At 47.6% G+C, this 19,277-nt stretch overlaps 8 protein-coding genes across 8 annotated transcripts; 4 read left to right on the top strand and 4 right to left on the bottom strand.

Moving 5' to 3' along the window:
- Positions 1-34: 34 nt before the first annotated feature.
- TrAtP1_010682 (uncharacterized protein) lies at positions 35-2,055 on the top strand. Its single transcript, XM_014092146.2, has 2 exons — positions 35-621; positions 684-2,055. Exons 1-2 carry the CDS (start codon positions 221-223, stop codon positions 1,999-2,001), a joined length of 1,719 nt encoding a protein of 572 aa, XP_013947621.2. The 5' UTR covers positions 35-220; the 3' UTR covers positions 2,002-2,055.
- On the bottom strand, positions 2,056-3,420 carry TrAtP1_010681 (uncharacterized protein). The gene has a single exon (XM_014092145.2). It carries the CDS (start codon positions 3,089-3,091, stop codon positions 2,090-2,092), a length of 1,002 nt encoding a protein of 333 aa, XP_013947620.1. The 5' UTR covers positions 3,092-3,420; the 3' UTR covers positions 2,056-2,089.
- A 43-nt stretch (positions 3,421-3,463) lies between these two features.
- On the bottom strand, positions 3,464-6,538 carry TrAtP1_010680 (uncharacterized protein). Its single transcript, XM_014092144.2, has 5 exons — positions 5,927-6,538; positions 5,713-5,866; positions 5,333-5,627; positions 4,836-5,264; positions 3,464-4,758 (listed from the first exon to the last, which is right to left on the bottom strand). Exons 1-5 carry the CDS (start codon positions 6,060-6,062, stop codon positions 3,604-3,606), a joined length of 2,169 nt encoding a protein of 722 aa, XP_013947619.1. The 5' UTR covers positions 6,063-6,538; the 3' UTR covers positions 3,464-3,603.
- A 644-nt stretch (positions 6,539-7,182) lies between these two features.
- On the bottom strand, positions 7,183-11,388 carry TrAtP1_010679 (uncharacterized protein). The gene is made up of 10 exons (XM_066114811.1): positions 10,021-11,388; positions 9,876-9,958; positions 9,723-9,810; positions 9,489-9,666; positions 8,721-9,425; positions 8,505-8,669; positions 8,392-8,444; positions 8,149-8,327; positions 7,638-8,093; positions 7,183-7,560 (listed from the first exon to the last, which is right to left on the bottom strand). Exons 1-9 carry the CDS (start codon positions 10,154-10,156, stop codon positions 7,764-7,766), a joined length of 1,917 nt encoding a protein of 638 aa, XP_065970908.1. The 5' UTR covers positions 10,157-11,388; the 3' UTR covers positions 7,183-7,560; positions 7,638-7,763.
- A 788-nt stretch (positions 11,389-12,176) lies between these two features.
- On the top strand, positions 12,177-13,380 carry TrAtP1_010678 (uncharacterized protein; the record flags this gene model as incomplete). The annotated part of the gene is made up of 9 exons (XM_066114810.1): positions 12,177-12,259; positions 12,320-12,360; positions 12,412-12,418; positions 12,694-12,714; positions 12,774-13,003; positions 13,070-13,131; positions 13,184-13,197; positions 13,260-13,305; positions 13,363-13,380. 9 exons carry the CDS (start codon positions 12,177-12,179, stop codon positions 13,378-13,380), a joined length of 522 nt encoding a protein of 173 aa, XP_065970907.1.
- Positions 13,381-13,544: 164 nt separating this feature from the next.
- Positions 13,545-14,360, top strand: TrAtP1_010677 (uncharacterized protein; the record flags this gene model as incomplete). The annotated part of the gene is made up of 1 exon (XM_066114809.1): positions 13,545-14,360. One exon carries the CDS (start codon positions 13,545-13,547, stop codon positions 14,358-14,360), a length of 816 nt encoding a protein of 271 aa, XP_065970906.1.
- Positions 14,361-15,057: 697 nt separating this feature from the next.
- Positions 15,058-16,179, top strand: TrAtP1_010676 (uncharacterized protein; the record flags this gene model as incomplete). Its single annotated transcript, XM_014092142.2, has 2 exons — positions 15,058-15,550; positions 15,617-16,179. 2 exons carry the CDS (start codon positions 15,058-15,060, stop codon positions 16,177-16,179), a joined length of 1,056 nt encoding a protein of 351 aa, XP_013947617.2.
- A 446-nt stretch (positions 16,180-16,625) lies between these two features.
- On the bottom strand, positions 16,626-17,707 carry TrAtP1_010675 (uncharacterized protein; the record flags this gene model as incomplete). Its single annotated transcript, XM_014092141.1, has 2 exons — positions 16,626-17,227; positions 17,296-17,707. The coding sequence occupies 2 exons, from the start codon at positions 17,705-17,707 to the stop codon at positions 16,626-16,628; spliced, it is 1,014 nt and encodes a 337-aa protein (XP_013947616.1).
- Between the last annotated feature and the right edge of the window lie 1,570 nt (positions 17,708-19,277).

The following is a 19,277-nucleotide window of genomic DNA, read 5'->3' as shown; positions in this document are numbered from 1 at the left end:
CTAGGCACTTTCGCGAACAATGCGGTGTGTCACACGGAAGAGAAGGTGGATAGGAAGAGATAGGAGAAGATAGGAGGACATGGGCAAAAAGGTAGGTATATAAAGGTGGCCCAGTCCTTTGCTCAGAGAGTGAAGAGAGACCACCCCAGGAATCTTTCTGCGAGAATACAGATCTCCCTGTCTCGATATTTCCGGGCTCAACCATCATCTGTACTTCAACATGGCTCATCGCCATTTAAAGTCAGTGGTCAAGCCGCTTGCTCTCCTCCTTTCGGTACTTCCTTATGGCAACACATCTCCAACGCCACCATGCAGTACACCTCCCGGAGTGCATATTCCCAAGCAAGGAGCCGTTGCCTCTCAAAGCACTGTCTGCAGTAATATTGGTATCCAATTGCTCAAAGACGGTGGTAATGCAGTCGATGCTCTCGTGGGCACCGTCTTTTGCGTTGGCGTCATTGGGATGTATCATAGTGGAATTGGCGGCGGTGGCTTCTTGCTATTGAGACTGAGCAATGGCACGTACGAATTTGTCGACATGCGCGAGACAGCTCCAGGTGCCGCTACTCAAGACATGTACAACAAGGATGAAAATCTCAGCTTATACGGCGGTATGGCGAGGTAAGATTGCAACATGATAGGGCCTTCTTCTCTTTTAACAAATTGCTGATTACTGTTCATAGTGGTGTTCCTGGAGAGCTTCGAGGAACAGAGTACATACATGACAAATATGGTGCTCTTCCATGGGCCCACGTAATAAAGCCTTCGATCGAAGTTGCGAGGAATGGTTTTAAGGTGACCGAGGACTTGATCAACACCATCAAACAGACTTCACCAAACAACTTCCTCACAGAAGACCCAGCATGGGCGATTGACTTTGCTCCCAAGGGACGCCTCGTCAGACTGGGCGAGACAATGACGCGCAGGCGATATGCCGATACCCTGGAGGCCATTGCTCAGCACGGCGCCGATGCATTTTACACCGGGCCTATTGCTAATGCTACAATCCGCGCATTGAAAGCTGTTGGTGGAATTATGACGCTGGAGGATTTGAAGAATTACACTGTTGCCATTCGAGAGCCCCTGCAGATCAACTATCGCGGGTACAAACTCACCAGCACCAACGCTCCATCAAGTGGTGCGGTAGCGCTGAGCGCTTTGAACACTGTTGGCGGCTTTGATGGATTCAACGACCCTTCACAGGTGAATTTGACAACACACCGGCTGGATGAGGCTATCCGATTTGCCTACGGCCAGCGCACTGAGCTCGGAGATCCGTCGTTTGTTGACGGCATAGACAAATACACCAAGGAGATGATTTCCGCCAAAACTGGAGCTGAGATTCGTGCCAAGATTTCAGATTTCAGGACACAAAACGTGTCTTACTACGATCCCAAAGGCTTGGAATCTCTGGAGACGCCTGGAACGTCTCATATGGTGGCTGCAGATGCCAGCGGAATGGCTGTCTCAATGACCACCACTATCAACCTGCTCTTTGGATCAACCGTCATCGTTCCAGAGACGGGCGTTATCATGAACGATGAAATGAACGACTTTAGCATTCCTGGTCTTAGCAACAGCTTCGGCTATATACCCAGCCCAGCTAATTATATTCGCCCCGGCAAGCGTCCTCTGTCATCCATTTCTCCCATTATTGCAGAGACTGCAGACGGCAAGCTCTATCTCGCGCTTGGCTCTGCGGGAGGCAGCCGCATCATCACTGCCAATATCCAGAACACGATTCATGTCATTGATGGAAATATGACAACTGCTGAGGCACTGGCACAGCCGCGTTTGCATGATCAGCTTGTGCCTGATCTGGCAACTTTTGAATATGCATATGATAACCAGACTGTAGCATTCATGAAGTCGCTTGGCCACAATGTTTCGTGGATTGCGCCGGGACAAAGTACAGCACAAGCCGTGAGGTTGCTCCCCAACGGAACGTTTGAGGCAGCAGGAGAGCCAAGGCAGGTGTCCTCTGGAGGATTTGCAATTTGAGGATGCCATAACTGGAATATGCATATAATAATAAAATAATATTAAATTGTATAACTGTTTATTGATTCTATTCGTGACCCTAATGCACCTAATTGGAGTGTCGCTTTTTAATGTCCGCCTCCCAATCTGTTAACAGCCCCATGATTTCAACAGAATTTGTCCAGCTGGGCGATGGCCGCGGGGCTTCTTTGACGCCCTGGGCAACACAGTCTTCCACACGCTTGACTTGATGTCCAAAAGCATCCATTTGAGCGCCTACAACGATTTCCTCCGTGGATCCGCCATAGGTCTTGATCTCGATGATGTTATCACCAGCCAGCGGGAGCCAGGGGTTTGTCCTAAATCGCAGCACGCCTTTGTCGCCCTGGATGGAAAAGCCAAAGTCGTTGCCGAAACTATCGGTGGATTGAATGGTGGCCAAAACTCCGTTGTCGAATCGGACATTGAGAGAGGCATCCCGAACATGCAAGGTGCCCTCGCTGGAGACGTTGCCCAGTCCGGTGATTTGTCTCTTTGCAAAGGCTTCAGGTCCAAAGGCAGTCTCCATGATGAAGTGCACCAGAGAAACCGGGTAGCAGCCCAAGTTGTAGATGGTGCCCATTCCGAGTGGATTGGCCTTCTTCCAGATGTTGGCGGCGTAGTAGCCCGACATGCCCTTGACTGTGCCCAGAACGCCGGAGTGCACAATTGAGGCAATCTTGTCCATCAAAGGATGGCAGAGATACATGAGGCCCTCAAGGAAGAAGACATTTGCCTCCTTGACAGCCGCCATCATGGCGTGAGAGTCGTCCATGGTCGTTGCAAGAGACTTTTCCGAGAGAATGGCCTTGCCCCTCTTCGCAGCGGCAATCACTGCGGCAGAGTGCATATGGCTGGGCAGGCCGACGTAGACGACGTCGACTTCAGCATCGTCGAGCAGGGCTTCCAGGTCTTGGTACTTGGTGGCGATGCTGTACTTTGCGGCGAACTCTTCGAGGCGGGCCTCGTTGCGCCCAAAAACGGCCGTGATGCGTGAACCAGGGCTATCGAGGATGGCTTTTACCACTGTGTGGGAGATGAAGCTGGTGCCCAGAATGCCCCAACGCAACATTTTCGGTTTCAGTGTGTGTATAAGAATCTATTTTTTGTTGTTGAAATTTGACTGAGCCAAGGATTGAAGAGGAGAGACAGCAGGGCGTTTGCAATTGGCGTATGATTTTTAACGGGCAGAGGAGATATTAGGCCGTGGCTTTACGCCAAATTTCAAGCTTAAACGTGAACACACTAAAAGGACAAAATGGAGAATTCATTTGCGGAGCACGGCGGGCGCCGATTTGCCGATGAGAACCGATAAATTGCAGTGCGGAGTCGTAAATTTAGAAATAAAAATGTTTGCAATGTGATGAGATAATCGGTGCTTAGCGAACAATTGAAAATGCCCGTTCGTCGCTGAGAAAGAAGCAGTGGCTTTGGTGGGAAACTCGCCGACTTACAAACTGGCGTAATTGAACATATCTCCTCTGGGTTCACTATCCACTGTGAGCACGAACAAGGAAAGAATGAAAAGAAAAGGAAGAGGTTCTACAGTTTAGTACCATGAGCAAATTGCTATCTGCCACGTCTCTATTGCTTCTTCTTAAGCTCATTGGACTCCTCCCACTCTCTCGCCAGTTTTATCAGCCTCACTCCAGCTGCTGCGCTCGCCCCATCATCGGCCTGTTTTGTCCAGAAGCTCTCATTGCCAGAGACTAATAACGACCTCCTCCGTTGTCGCTCCCTAACATCAATGCGCTCTCCCTCACGCTTATGCTCTTCAATCTCCTCCAGAATAGCCAGTCGCCTGGCATACTGCTCACTTCTCTCCCTGCGAAGTTGTTCCGAGCCAAAGCGCAGAAAGATGACCCTGGTAATCATTGTAATCGCCAAAAGAATATGCTCGCTGACGAAAATGGTTAATGGTAGGGTGGACCAACCCCCGCCTAAGAGGCTGTCAGAGCTGAAGAGGTGAACAATCGCAGCGGAGGAGATGCTTCCCAACCAGACGAGAATCTCCAACGAGGCAATCCATGGGCCGATGCCTTCTGCTCGATGCGGCGCAGGCCGTTGATGCTCGATGCATATCTTTGCAAAGTCGGATCGTAGCTCAACCCAGTTGTTGATGAGGAAGCCTAGAGGAATGAGCGGCCAGGCGGGCGAAAATAGTGCCAGATATCCAAACTGAAGAACCAGCTCTGCTATATCGTCTTGGACATTATATGGCTCCAGCGTGGCCTCGTTGCGGCGCTGCTCCAGGAATGCGGTCTCGTCCGTATCGTCAGTGACCATGGATACCAGGATCGTGTCTTTTGTATAGGCGCGACGATATTCGCGGTACAAGCTGCTCATCTTGTATTTGATCAAGGGCAATATGTTTTCTTCGAAAAAGCTGGAAAGCTGGCCGGTAACAGTCAATGTGATGACTTCGTGGCGCAAACGGTCAGCGTCTAGTCGGAAAGGCAGCTCGGTGAGACGGTTGCCGATGCTGGGCGCGAATTGGACAATGTGGCCTTCGATCCAAGGAAATATCTGATCGCCAAAGGGGACGTAGACGAATGCCGTCAGAAAGATGGGCAGATAATTGGTGATGATGCTGAGAACAAACGTCTTTTGCGTGAGTGACATTTCAAAGTTGTCTGCTGTTCGGTGGTTCTCAAAGTTTGTCAACCACTTTGCAACGCCTTCGAGATACGAGCTGATGTAGGGAATCAGAACAGCCAGTAGTATAGTGGGTATATATTCCTGCAGCGTTGTATTAGTACATACGAGAGATGGATAGCAATGTTTTATCCAAAGCTATTGTTCGAAAGGTCACTCACAAGATAGAAACTGTTTGGCCCGTCGTACGAGTCAGATATTAGAATCTCAACTGCAAAGACCGAGCTGATCATTAAAGCCAGCGCTGCCGTTGAGGCGGCCATGAAAGGCACCTGGAGAAGCTGTCGCGCAATCTGCTTCCACTTGGGAGTGTAGTGAATAGTCCGGCCATACTGGTCGACAACGACTTTCTCATACTTGTACTCTGGTCGGTTCATTTTGGTTTTGCTGACTCCCCTCACTTTCCATCGAATGCTCAAATCGACCTCACGGACTTTCCAGTACTCCAAAAACACAGTGCACCAAATGACGGTGAGAATTGCGTAGACAAGGGAGTAGTTGGGTAGCCATAGCCAAGCGATAAGCCCGGTAACAGCTGGAAACAGAAGAAAGGCCGAGTATGACTGGCCAAACGCAAAGTAAAAGGCAACCTGGAAGACGTCAACGTTATTGATGCGAAGAAAAAAAAATGCTATGCACCAAGGATAAAGACGCATACCTTTGATCCAAAGAGATCCCGTATCTTGTCAAGGTCAGCGGTGCCGAGCAGCAGCTTCCCGCCAAGATGCCGGAGAAATGCTTGGTTGACTTTTTCATTGTGCATGGGAAATGTTGATTTGACATTTTTCCATTGACCATGGTTGGGAGTAATGCCTGCTCCCCCCATAGACTTTGGCCAGCAAACCAAATGGTTCATGGACAGGATATCTTCGGCTTCGTACCACGCAGACACAACGGTGTCTTTGTTGCCTGGTGGCCGCGTTTGGGTGATGCCATAGAGCCAATCTCTTACTCTATATTACATTGCATTAGCTACTCCCTCTTTTGTCTTTCATCGAGAGGTTCAAAGCCCCAATGCATGCATGTAAAGATTTATACCTCAGTTTGTAGACTCTGTTTCCGAGAAGCTCGCTTGGTGCTTTGACAAATAGCAGGATGGATTGCTCATAGCCTGGTCTTACTTCAACGTGAAGGCCCGTGTCTTCCAGATTCTGGAGCAGCGTAATGAACTCTTTTGTAGCCGCATCGTAATCTATTTTGACAGTTAATTTTGCAAACTATAGATGTATGGATGAGATCATTGGAAGCACACCTATATCGCTAAAGTCATAGACTACAACATACTTGTCGCAGTACGTCTGAAGAGCCTTGGACGGCGATGGAGGCGGTGACGGCGATCGGCGATAGGCCGGATCTGTGGGCGGCGGCACCTGCAGATGGAGAGGCATCTCAATCTCAATCTCAGCTCGTCGACGCTGGCAACTGCCAATGGCACCCTTTTCCGCTCTGCCTGCCCAGCAACGACCTCCGGTGCTCTCTCGGCGATGGCTATGCTGGATGCGGAATCACAGGTCAGGCGATGGATGGCCAAATATCCGAAGCAACGCCCGACAGTCTGTCCGTGAATGCCAAGGCCGGGGCCGCGGCGCCGAATCTGACGGGGATGCAGCCAAAAGCCCAATATTGGAGAGAGTGGCGGCGAAGTGGCAGAGACTGAGAGCAGCGATTTTAGCCGTCGACGGAAACCGGCGAGCATTCACTCGGAAAACTAGCCGTCGGGCAAAGTACTTGTAGTCTCAGAGAAGAAGAGCTCCTATTCCAAGGGATTGACAGATTTACGTTTACGCTCACATGTGGGTAGGGCTGCGAGGGATGCCGGTCTAGGAAATCGATTGGCTGCCCGTTCTTTGTTGTCGGATCTGTTTGCCGGCGCTGGAGCAACGCCCTGTACATGCACAAATCGAGCTTACAGGCGGTTAACAGTTGGCAGTGAAAGAAACAGCTTGCCGATAGCTATTGCGGCGTACTCCACTCGTTGCTAGACTGCGCCACAGCGAAAGGGTGATGAGATGGGGATTTGCATGTGGAAAATTACGTGTAGTTTGCTAATAGGAGCTGAGGCGAATGGGTAAGCTGCATGATGCCAAGGTTGACAATATTCAGTGCTACTGAATAGAAAATAAAGTTGATCGTTTGTAAGAGAAGCTGTACGCACCTTGACTTATAGGTAAGAGGCATTCTGGCTGAAATTTGCGGCACTTTTAAGCCACAACAAACCCTTGATTCGGCCAGCAATTCCACTCTTATAGCAGCCCGCAAGTGAAGTCTAAAGGGAAATTGCTAGACCAACACGTTCCCGTCTTCATAAGCACATCCGTTTATAAACATGTTGTGCTGACGTTACTTGAGTGCTCAAGTAGGATCATCACCACTGTCACTGATTATAAAATCGGCCCAAGTCTTGAGAATTAAAATCAAACGTCACAAAACCATTGCGTCATAGCCAAGCAATTTACGCGGGAATTTTTTTTAATTACTTTCAAGACAAGTCGTCTCTCATCTCTCTACTGGTGAAGCAAGACTTTACCATTGACATCGACAATCTTAATCGATGCTTTATGGTTATGAAGCGTCGCATGGGTCGCAAGGCCATTCTTATCCCATGAAAAGTCCACGGATCCTCCGCCTCTAATGCGCATACCCGTGACTGAGCCATTTGCCCATTCTGAGGGAATAGCCGGACCCAAAATAACTGTGTGAACAGCCTTGGAAGCAGACGGCACCGGCAAATCGGTGATCAGCATGGCCAAGACGGCGGCAGTGTAGCCGAAATTGGCGTCAATCTGGAACGGCGCCGCGAGTTCGTATGGCCAGCTGCCGGCGGTGTACACAGAGAAGCCGTTGTCTGCGTAATTCATGCCAATAGCGTACTTCAAGTATGTGTACCTATAAAAAACCAGTCAGCAACTACAATGGGTGTACTTGGGGAAACAGAGTAATCTGGATGAGGTGCAACAACTTACGCGATATCGGTGTTGTTGAGCTGAGCCCAGCATGCAACTCGCCAGACCTTCTCCCAGCCGGTATTTGAATCAGCCGTACCATTACCTCTCGCTGTTAGAGTAATATTTACAGCATCAGTCACAGTCTTATTCCACATATTCGCGCCGATGCTGTAGCCGGGATACCATCCAACGAGTTGGGAAAGATGACGATGCTCGTCGTTGGGCTGATCCCAGCCGATCTTCCATTCTGTATTTATTTAGTAAAAATTGGGGCAACCAGACAGAGAACTCTGAGACAAAATCACCTTGAATCTGACCGAACCAGCCGATGATGATGCCTGGAGACAGCTTGGCCTGGGTTTCTTTGACAGTCTCGAGGAATGTAGTGTTTTTATCGCCTGTAGCATCCCAGCTCTGGATAATGTGATCAAACAGTTCCCATACTAGCTGCTGGTAGTGCGTGCAGCCAAAGGTCTACTCGAGTCAGTAAAAAGCATATGATGATGTGATCAAGGCCATATCGTCTTACCGTCCAACCGTGTTCTGGTGAGTTACATGGAGCGGCAACCAGGGTTCCATCGTTGGAATAGAGATCTGGAACCATTTCGTGAATCCAGTATTCGGCGACGGCCTTCATCAGCGGGTAGCCAGTCGCCCTATACCAGGTGGTGTCACGGCCGTAATCATATCGATCCCAAACGTTCTGCACTGTTGCGACATAAAATTAGCAAACAGATATGTAAGATGGTCATATTTGTTTTGATGTACTCACTCAGCCAGGCGGCAGATGCTGGGTAATCGGACCACACAGCAGCGTTCATCTGGCTATTAGCTGGTCAGCAAGCTTATGCGTGAGACAAAACCTTATGCGTTAAGAAATCTTACCCAGTGAACCCGAATGTGTTGAGATTGCTGAATCCAACAAATCCAGGAGCATCATACAACAGCGCTGCTGTTTCGGTGCCGCGCGGAACCCATGTGTCGGTGATAAAGTCCCACAGCGGCCCTTGGATATCGCCAAGTCCGGTTTGCTCAGTATGCCAGTGGTTCCTACAGAAATAAGAATCAGCTTCGTCCAGCAAATACTACAATCACACTCACATCTGAACATTGACGTCGACGTGATAGTCTGCACTCCAAGCTGGCGTGAGAGACTCCGTCCAAATGCCCTGCAAATTGGGAGGCAAAGATCCTGGCCTGCACGAGCCAATGAAAAGGTATCTTCCATAGTCAAAAAGAAGATTCTCGATAAAAGTATTGCCGATATCATCATCGTAGTCCTCCATCAACTTTGCGGTAGGTATTGAAGCCGAGTTGTCGGAGTCTGGGAGATTCAGAGTGAACTGACTAAACAAGGCATTGTGGTCCTTAACATGGGAGTTATACAAGCTGTTATAGCTTTCTTTTGCAGCCGCCTTAATAGTGGATAACACAGCTGGCGCTGGGTCGACTCCTTTGAAGGAGTAATTGCTTGCTTTGGTACCCTTTTTCTGGTCGTAATCCGTTCCAGCGGCGTATATGACGGTGACTGACTTGGTCTTGCTGTCTGCAGGAATGACAATTTCGTGGGACGCTGTGCATGCCGCTCCTTTGGGTCGGCTAAGAACTTGGACGCGGGCGTCGAAAATCATGCCGATATCTTGTTGAGTCTGTCCTCGCAGATGCACTCCATTGGCATCGCATGACAGGTTGGACGCTGGGCTACTTCGAGCATTGTCTTGTAGACCAATGGTAATAGCTGGTAGTGCCTTGGTGGATTGAACGTTATGAACGCAAACTTGGTCGGGGAATGTACAAAATGTCGTTCTAAAACATGTGTTAGTCGTAAAGAGAATGCCATCTTACAAGATGCTTCATTTAAACGCATACGTGGTAAAGCTTGCACCATTGGACCGGAATACGGTTTGATGTATGCCTGTCTCGAGATCTAGCGCTCTGTTGTAAGAGGTGTATTGACTCAAGCCGGCAATCTTGACTGTGAGATTCCCAAGAGTCTCATAGTTGCCGTAGTAGTAATCTGCCGGATCACCATACAAGGGACTTATATCTGCTCAAGTTATTAGGTCACAGGCAATAGAACCAACTGGGCGCACTGATGCGTACCATTATTAATTTGAGTTTGCCAAATTGTGTCTCTGATCCCTGGAAGAGCTGTGTATACCGGGCCTGGTGGGTTGCCGCCAATGTAATCCTGCGTCACATATATCAGATTTGCTGGGCAAAATACCCAGAGATGGAAAGAAGCTAGTTGCTTACGGGATTTTGGAAAGGCCCTCCGGACCAAAGACTGTGCTCGTTCAAGACCACGATGTCTTCCCCGACTAACCCAAGCGGCATAGCTAACTCGTCGTCAGCTGCAGTTCATTTGCTGTCAGTTGCCTAGGATGGTACATGTATTCACCTCCAAGCTTTCCATTTCCTAATGGATAAGCGGTCATGATGATGTTGGCTGGATCGGCCGGCTCAGTTGCCCACAGCCGTCTTGCCGTTGCGCCATGGGCGCAGGCTGCGGCGGCGACGAGCCCAGCTAGAAGCATCGTGGCTTGGAGATACTGTATGATCAATCTTGATGAGTGTGAAACCACTGCAAGTTCCTAGAATGACAACCTGGGCTATTCTGGCTTCTTAAATAGCCCTCACTGGGAACTTAGGCATCGTCCATCGGCATGCATCACGGGTTTTGAACAATGCGGGGATATGAGCCAACATGCCTGCGAGTCATCTCTGTAAGAAGATAGCTCACTATGAAGATGGGGACATGAAAAGCTTGAACTCTTCAACGTGCCGCATCGTGGAGGGTAATTATTCGGCCCGTAGGCTTTTATTCATTAAAGCCGTCGGATGCCAGCAACTATGACCTATGCGATGAACGCTGTTCATTCCGCCGCTGTGCGGCATACAAGCCTCACAAACCATCTGCTAATCCAGTGCTAAATTAACACGAAGCGAGAATGGGGAGTAGGGTCTGCAGAGCTAGGCTGTACTGATCTCGGCGCCGTGGTAGTTGACAGGGGTTAATCGTGGAGAAATCCCACCAACCGACGGCAACAGTTGGATTCTGAGATGCAAAGAAGAGAAGCTGCTGGAAGCTATATTATGATGAGTACGATGACAACGAAACAAGGCGCCAAAGAGAGCACTTAAATCGGCAATGTAGTCGAGCGAAGAAGAATACCGATAACCTTTAATCTGTAGCTTGGATATGGTTCCTTGAGTATCGACTTGTGTCATATGGATTTTATAACTCACTCATGATATCCTGGAAAATTTACCAAATAGGAAACTGCGAATACAGATTGGCATTAGGTAAGGATAGTTGCCTTACCCCAGATTTATGGCTGAGGATCAAGGCAGAAGCTAGTCAGCAGTAGTCTATTAGACCTCTGCTTTACTAGGCCATGAAATATGGGTCACTCATGACAAGAAGGTCTTTGAGCTGTTGTTTTTTGTCCGATCAAACGGAAGTTTATTCGCGGATATGGTGCGGAAAAGGTTGTTCATATAGGCGCTGTCTTAATTTGCATATCCATGATTGACTACAGTGCCACTAGCTGCTCTCCAATCACCCGATGGATGAAGTTATAGAAAGAATCGTGACAATCGTTTCGTCGGCTGGACTACGAAGATGCACTGAGCTTTCTAAAGCAGACACCAGAGGTCAAGTTTGCTTTGGTATAAAGGAGGGAAAATATACGTCTCATGCTGTTGAAGAAGAATCTTGGACGTAAATAAAGTGAGAGAACGTGTTACTCTTTAATGAACGCTGAGATACCCAGGTCGACAATACAAGTATGGAAAAAGGTGGCGGCCTGTATCTGAGACCTGCATACATGTACACCGTTTAAGCTTATCTACTCCCTTGGGCTTTGGTAACAACATGCATTGGCTGAGATGGCCATTTCACGTGAGATTTAGTATCCTACAAGCACTACAAGATAATCCGGCTAGCCGAGACGTGTCTAGTTGCCCGCCGATGATCGGTTGTCGGTGGATCTTATCAATCAGATAAGCAATCCACTATCATGGCTCGGAGCTCATTAGTCACTCCGAAGGGGCGCAGAGGCATCGAATCAGCTGATGCCTGCAAATCTCGGCTATAGCACGCGATCTAAATCACGCAGCCTCACAGTCGGTTTGGTGAAGCAACAAGGCCGCTTACCAGCGTTGTCAGGCTCAATCACACCGTACTTGTCTACGCAATGAGGGCATTCACACATGCCCTGTTCATATCGCAATTCTCTCATGTCGCTATTGCTACCCCTACCGAACCCAGAAGCTCGCCCGGTTTATGCGTGAAAAGCTGTGAGAGCTCTCTGCAGTCACTTCGATTTTTCGATGCAAGTCCTGCGGCGTCATCGTCGCAGCAAGCGTGCCAAAGCCGTCTCTCTTTATCATCAAGGTATCTCTGTCTTGGCCTCAACTGTGGAGAGGAGACGCGCGACCAGGCTTTGCGACATCTTAATGCCACCTGCTACGACTCATTCGGTAGCTTTATTCCGACCTTTAAAACAGATTTTGCCGATGAGGAAATAGCAGGGTTAAGGAGAATCCATAAAAATGATTCGTTTGGCCCTGCAAATCCTTTGGATGGAGTCGTTATCCCATCACCAGAATTCTTTAGTGTCTGGTTCGATACTTTGGTGAATATGCTTTCTTTCCATGTTTCGCTCGTCCATAAACTAACGTATAGTGTGCCCCAGGATGCCTCTGAATATGCGCGTAGACATCATTATCTCTACGGGTAACTCGATTTGCAGCTAATAGCAAAGAAACTCTGCTAATGCTCTCTCAGCATCGGGGTAATGGCTTTTTGGATTGTCGTCGCATTCGTAGGCGTTTCACACAAAGCGTATCTGGCAATATCGCGGATGTACTGTAGCCAGAATCGCTTTACATCTGTTGGGATCCGCTCTCATACAAGTTCGTGGTTTAAGCGCCATGTAACCATTCCGGCAACGTTTGGGTATAGGTGTGCTCAGAATGTCTGGTGGGCTACAGTTCCTCCACGAATACAGACGATTACCATCGTGATATTCCTTCTGATGAATGTCATCTTCAACATTCATGGTTATAGAATTATAGACGAAAGCCTCTAGTACGTCTAACATCATGCCAACAGCGCTTCTAAACCGCCATGTTGACTTGTGCATACAGTTTTTCCACGCCTACCAAACAGATATTGCGTTACGTCGCAGACCGGACTGGAATAATCTCTTTTGCCAATTTCCCATTCATATGGTTATTTGGAATGAGAAACAATCTCGCTCTGTGGCTTACTGGTTGGGACTTTGGAACGTATAACAACTTCCATCGGTGGGTCGCCCGAATATCGACTGCAGAAGCTATTATCCATTCTGTGCTTTACACCGTTCTAATATTCATGAGTAAGTTGCAATATTTGTGATAGTATGAGGTGTTAGAATCTCGTTATTGATTGCGGTCCGTCCTAGATGGTGGATTAAACTATTATGCATGGTGGTTCACTATGTGGTTTTGGAATGCTGGCCAAATGGTAGACATCTGCAGGTCATCCTTCTCAAGAATTTTGCTAAAGTCATGGATAGGCCACCATTTTCATGTGCGCGTTGTTAATACTTTCCATGTATTGGATAAGACGTCGGTTTTACGAGACATTTCTAGTCATCCACATCGGGTTATCAATTCTCATATTATTAACAATGCTTGGGTAGGATCACGCCGTATCTATGAAACAGTCGACACAGAGGAGCTGACGCGATAACAGACACGTTTCAATATTTAACGGAGAATACGATGCATTATTTTGGGCCCCAGCAATCATCTGGATCTTCGATCGAATGATGAGGCTTCTACGAATCATCATATTTAATCCTGGACAATGGTCAACGACTGCATTGGCAAGCTACGATGACTCTGCAAATATCATCCGCCTAACTGTTCCCACCGATGCCGCATTATACAAGCCTCAGGCGGGTAACTATTTTTTTCTTATCAATATTAGACGACTCAAATTCTTGGGAGAGCCACCCTTTCACAGTCGCTTCAATATCGGACCAAATGCTGCAAAAGATGGAGGGCTCAGAGGAGAGCCTACCGCTTTTGAGTTCCCCAGTGGCTACCCCAGAGACTCATTCTCAGTATACAGCGCTAGAAGCCAGAAAAGAGCACATGACATTTCTCATCAGACCATATGATGGATTCACAATGCGCCTCAGAGATATGTTGGCTGAGGAAGAGGCGAATCCTAGGCCTCTTAGAATACTGGTGGATGGACCATACGGACATACACAGCGACTACACGAGTACCACCGCGTCATTTTCATCGCTGGAGGATCAGGGGTTGTCGTTGCGTTATCATACCTGACCTCTCTTTGCAAACAAATGGAAACCCCGACCAAAATTGACCTCTACTGGGCGGTCAGAGAATCTGCATTTGCAAAGGATGTTTTGTCTTCATACATGTTATCCACAGAAGTCAAGGCAGCTATAGACACAGGCAGACTATCTCTGCAACTTTATATGTCTTCCCAGCTCGAGAGTCTTGCCACTGATACTTTACCGAGCCGGGTGCAGCAACATATTGGCCGACCTGACATTGGCTCAGTCATTATAGCAGCAGCAAGGGATACTCAAGACGGTAACATGGCTGTCGTTGCATGCGGACCCGCGAAATTAGCAGATGATTCACGACTGGCAGTGGTTAATGCACTAAAGGGAGGAAACCACCACATCGATTATTACGAAGAGAGTTTTGCATGGTAAATAGCAGCTCTAAAGATTATATATACGTACTGTATCTCGCATGTTTTATGTCGATAAGTGATCGGCTTTCAGATGATTATTGTTAAGATCAGCTTCGGTCGCAAGCCACCCATACAGAAAAACGAAATGTAACGTAGGGCACCAGAAGGACTTCAAGCACTGAGGAAGTAGCAAAATGATTAGTTTATAGACGAGGATTCGGCCAATGGTGCGCCAAAGATTTGTTCCCACGGAGGGAGTTGCCCGCAAAAAGTGGCTTGGCCGGATAAAGCGCAAATAACGAGGCCCGCTATTCTATCTCGAATCACTAATTAAATGCCTATAGTAGCGCTTCCGGGAAGACTTGCCCTGCGGTTTTCCTTCCCCCTTTGTATCTCCGACCCTATTTGCGGGATCACTAATCTGGCTTGAAGCCTATGAAAGCTCTACATACTCTAGACGCAGGTAGTAGGAAGATATAGCTTTAATAATCTATATGAACAACAGCGAGAACAACCATGTACATACGAAGTCCTTGATGAAAAATCCGGAACTACTTGCCTGTTTAACATTGGCCTTCATGTGCCACAGCTAAGGAGCAAGAAGGCATTAAATGCGCCACTACAGGCTAGAGCGACTTTTCTATTTTGCCTTCACTTACACGATAATCTTGATATAAAAAGCCTGTTCGTGCGTCCCAATATTCACCTCATTCAACATGACTTTCAGAAAGCTTGTATCACATCTATCGTTCAAACTCCGAAGCCGATCACATAGTACAATGTCCGACAGTCTTGTGTTCATCACTGGAGCCTCTGGCTACATTGGAACTCACCTAATCGGAGATGTCCTCAAGGCCGGCCACCGTGTGCGCGCTGCTGTGAGAAGCGAGGAGAAAGGCCAGGCGATTAAGGACCTGTATCCCTCTTCGTCGGACAGAATTGAGTTTGCCGTTGTGCCTGATATGTCGCAAGCATCCGCGTACCAGAACGCTTTGAAGGGTGTCAGCTATGTCTTTCACTTGGCTGGAGCAATGGTGGACAAAGGCGCGGATCTCGAAAACGACTTTGTTAATCCAGCGGTTAACGGAACTTTGTCAATCTTGGAATCTGCAAAGAAGGAAGCCAGCATCCAGAAGGTTGCCATTGTTTCGTCCTTTGTGTCTCTCATGCCGCTTGATGCTGTGATGCAAAAGTCGTTTCATATCAAGGGTATGTTTTCCGAAACCACTTGAAGACCGACTTGAAGACCAAACAAGGTTAACCGATGACCGATAGCTAATACAAATGAATCGTTCCCTGTCGATCTGAAAATGGATTTTCCCGAAGGACTCTCAGGCCAGTTTCTCAAGTACCAGACAGGCAAGATTGTTGGTCACCAAGCCTATCGCGACTGGATCAACAAACAAAAGCCCAGCTTCAAGGTTCTGAGCGTTCATCCATCGCAGGTCTTTGGACCCAGTCTTGTCCAAAACTCAGCGAGCGAGCTCAGCGGAGTAAACTTCCTCATGTGGATGACTTTGCAATCCGATGGACCTCCTATGACACCCTACATGATGGTGGATATTCGCGATGTTTCACACGCGCTGGCACGGATTATCGATGCTGATGTGCCTTCCGGGACCGAGTTGCCCATCACTGGCCCTCTCTATACGTGGAAACAGTTTGCCAACTTTGTCAAGTCAAGCTACCCGGCTTTGGACGTCAAGTTTGCGCCCCAGGAGGAACCTACAATGACTATGGATATTACTGTCACCGATAAATTGCTTGGGGTGAAATGGACACCTATGGAAGATACCATCCGCGCCTTTGTTGAGCAGCAAATTGCGCTATCAAAATAGCTCGGATGAACCTAAAGGCCAGGAACAGCGTATCCACAGCAGATCTTACAATAAAGACTTTCTTTTTTATTTAATAATCACTTATAAAACAAAAATGGTCTTGTTCCATTTCGATAGACATGTCAAGGCACGCGAGTGGCATTTAGTAATATTTTCAAGGTCCAGAAAGTAATTACTGATGTTTCTAATTGTATTCATGGCGTGTGTAAGGTATATTCTATATTATATCTACCCTCCTGCATTATATGAAGGCTTTGGCCCATGGATGGTCTCTTGGTAAAGCTACAAATGTCAAACACAGGATATATAGATGTGAAACCGAAACAATTATGCAAGTACAGTTTTCTGTCATTCGCTTTACGCATGACACTATTCAATGTTCATTCTCAAATCTGAAATTAATGTCAGATTCATTCTTTCCCAATTCCAGCCTTGCGTACTATCGCTTAGCTGAAAATACCAGTCTTGAGCTGGTTGGCATACTCCTCAGTTGAGTAGCCTACCGACCGCATCCACTCCTCAATAGTCTTCATACGACCCGGATGTATCTTGTCCAGTCGCTTGTAGTCCTTTGTCCATAGACCTTTGTTGCCGCCACTCTCCTGCCAGATTGTGAACCATGGAACGAAATGGCCGGCCATGGTTTTCAAGGTTGGATCTTCAAAGCCTGGAGATCCTGCAAGGCCAACCTTGGTATCCGGCCATGTCTTGGCTACGGCGGATAGAGGCAGCGGTTCGTACCGTGCAGGCTCTCCAGTTACGGCAGTAAAGGCTGCCGCAATAGTGTTGCCGTTGACATGGTCGATGCCGACGCTGAGCAAGTCGGCCTCGAATTCTTTCGGATTCTCAAACATGTAGCGGGCGAACCAGGCAAAATCAGCTAATCCAACCATGGCCATGGCACCATCAGCCTCGAGAGGCATGCGGAAGACGTATACACCATCTTCATCTTTCTTAGGATACCAGGTACCAAGGTGAGATTCGGGATAGGGGCCACTCTCGATAGCACTCCAGTTCATCTTGTCGGTAGGCTGAGCTCTTAGATATTCTGGAAGCATGTCATTGATGAGCAGCAAGACTCAAAGATTATGGACACAAACGGGATCTCTTTCTTACCAACGACTTTAGCCTTGCCATCAACAAACGGCACACGATACTTTGGGTTGTATCCAGACTTCTTGGACACAGCTGGCAGAGAGCTGTAGATGAAATGCTTGACGCCAGCCCAGTATGCAATCTCGTACATACGAATGCCCCAGAATAATTCGGCCTTCTCGCCAATCGCAAAACCATTGGTGTTTACAAAAACAGCATCAACGCCTTCAAAGGCAGAGATAAGAGTGTCTTCGTCATAGCAGTCACCCTGAACAAGTGAAATACGAGGGATGGTAGAGAGAGACACACACTCGTCCGACTTGATGTTTCGAGACAAGAGTTTGACTGAAAAAGATTCGTTGGTGACTAGTTCGCGGGCGACGGCAGCATTCTGAACACCCGCTCCTCCCAAAATGAGTATGACCTTGGACATGGTGAACACGATTGTTTCTTTTAATAGTAATTTGATTAAATGATTGTTGAGACTTTTTGCTGGTGGGGACTTTTTTGATGGAGAGACGCTTTGCACTTATATATCTTCGTGGTCTGCCTATTTAACATGGTTCACTAATCGGGATCAGTGGGTTTCTTTTTCCTTCTGTTTTCATGATGTCAAGTATCCGATGGATAGGCAGCGTAGTAAGTGTAAGACAGAGATTACTGATCAAGAGGCAGTTTGGATTGTTTCATGATTTGTAAACCAAGTCAAGAGCAGAAAACGTCGTAGTCCAGCGCAGTTATGCAATATGGCTTATAGCAAAGCTGTAGTAGCATCGAGTTTGTGCATTTTGCCACCTATAGGATTATAGCGCTGCATCCGCAATAAGGTTCAAATAGAGGTAGTCAAGCGCCAACGAAATGGCCTTTTTTCTCGGCATATTTTATCTCAACACACCATACGTAGCCCCCTACACAAACCCGGAGTATCAGTAGTAAAGCCAAGATAGACTGTTAGGACTAATGAAAAGAGAACTTGTCCGCCGATATACCAAAACAAGCCGAGGACTAGGCAGTCAGGCGGATTACAAATGTGAACCTCAAAAGATTTGGAAGTACGCCATGGCTGCGAACGTTTGACTTTACAAGTGTCCATACTCCGAGCATCCCTAGTGGCCAGGTAACGGCGTTTTCAAGAAGGAAAGGACCCGAATAAACGCATACATGAGATTGAAAACGGATGGCATTGCGAGTGTGATCATTTCAACATTAGCGTGTGTATTATTCCTTGCGCGTATCGATCGTTTCTAGATCCTCTTTTGCAAACTCCCGACAAGGGTACTGGATTCCCGTTTTGGATATAGTCACCTCTAGGCTCAAGGTAATCAACTTACTAATAGATACGGCTTGAGCCAAGGTTGATCCGATGGCTGGCTCAAAGCTTTTGCCCCTCCCTCGGCGTCGGAATGTTTTGGTAAGTTTTCCGAGCGCATAAAATACGTCACACCGCCAGCATTCATCTTGCCCATGCTGTCTTCACTGTAAAACGATCTTCACTGAGCCATTTAGATGAGTATTGATAATGTGAATAGGTGTTTCTAGAATTCGGATTTTTTGGGGCATTTCGGAAATGAAGGTATACTAAATGTAAATAGTCATCCGAGTATAGTATTACGACTCAAAAACAAGACCTGTTATCGGCTGCACAAATCGAGTTAATATATACACATTGGTACGAAGAAGGGGTACTGTTTTGCGCGTGAAGGCACAAGATATGTATGGCGCGATAAAGTTGAGTAGCGTTCGACTTATAAGAGGAAATACTGTCTTACGCTGCAGCACACAGTTCTTCTTTAGCCAATATTGTACATGCAACATCTTACTTGACATGACAGATCGCACGACAGTCACTGACGAATGTCATTTTATAAGTGAGGAAAATCTAGCTGCGATAGTGGGAATACAAGCCCTCGCAGAGCGGAAAAGAGTAGCGGCGAGTTGGAGCCTTTGCGACACTCTGAAGCATATAAGCATCAGTGTCTGGCGATATAACTTGTCAGACGAGA

Source organism: Trichoderma atroviride, chromosome 6 (assembly GCF_020647795.1).
Source record: "Trichoderma atroviride chromosome 6, complete sequence".
In the NCBI taxonomy this organism is placed as follows: domain Eukaryota; kingdom Fungi; phylum Ascomycota; class Sordariomycetes; order Hypocreales; family Hypocreaceae; genus Trichoderma; species Trichoderma atroviride.
This window is presented reverse-complemented; position numbering and strand designations above follow the sequence as displayed.

Bases quoted from the DNA above. Each gene is read 5' to 3' on its own strand.
- TrAtP1_010682 (XM_014092146.2), top strand. From the start codon at position 221: ATGGCTCATCGCCATTTAAAGTCAGTGGTCAAGCCGCTTGCTCTCCTC. The intron at 622-683 runs GTAAGATTGCAA...TACTGTTCATAG, and splicing joins TTATACGGCGGTATGGCGAG to TGGTGTTCCTGGAGAGCTTC.
- TrAtP1_010681 (XM_014092145.2), bottom strand. From the start codon at position 3,091: ATGTTGCGTTGGGGCATTCTGGGCACCAGCTTCATCTCCCACACAGTG.
- TrAtP1_010680 (XM_014092144.2), bottom strand. From the start codon at position 6,062: ATGCCTCTCCATCTGCAGGTGCCGCCGCCCACAGATCCGGCCTATCGC. The intron at 5,265-5,332 runs GTATGCGTCTTT...GACGTCTTCCAG, and splicing joins GGGATCTCTTTGGATCAAAG to GTTGCCTTTTACTTTGCGTT. The intron at 4,759-4,835 runs GTGAGTGACCTT...ACAACGCTGCAG, and splicing joins GGCCAAACAGTTTCTATCTT to GAATATATACCCACTATACT.
- TrAtP1_010679 (XM_066114811.1), bottom strand. From the start codon at position 10,156: ATGCTTCTAGCTGGGCTCGTCGCCGCCGCAGCCTGCGCCCATGGCGCA. The intron at 9,959-10,020 runs GTGAATACATGT...ACGACGAGTTAG, and splicing joins AGGAAATGGAAAGCTTGGAG to CTATGCCGCTTGGGTTAGTC. The intron at 8,445-8,504 runs GTAAGATTTCTT...ACCAGCTAATAG, and splicing joins AACACATTCGGGTTCACTGG to CCAGATGAACGCTGCTGTGT.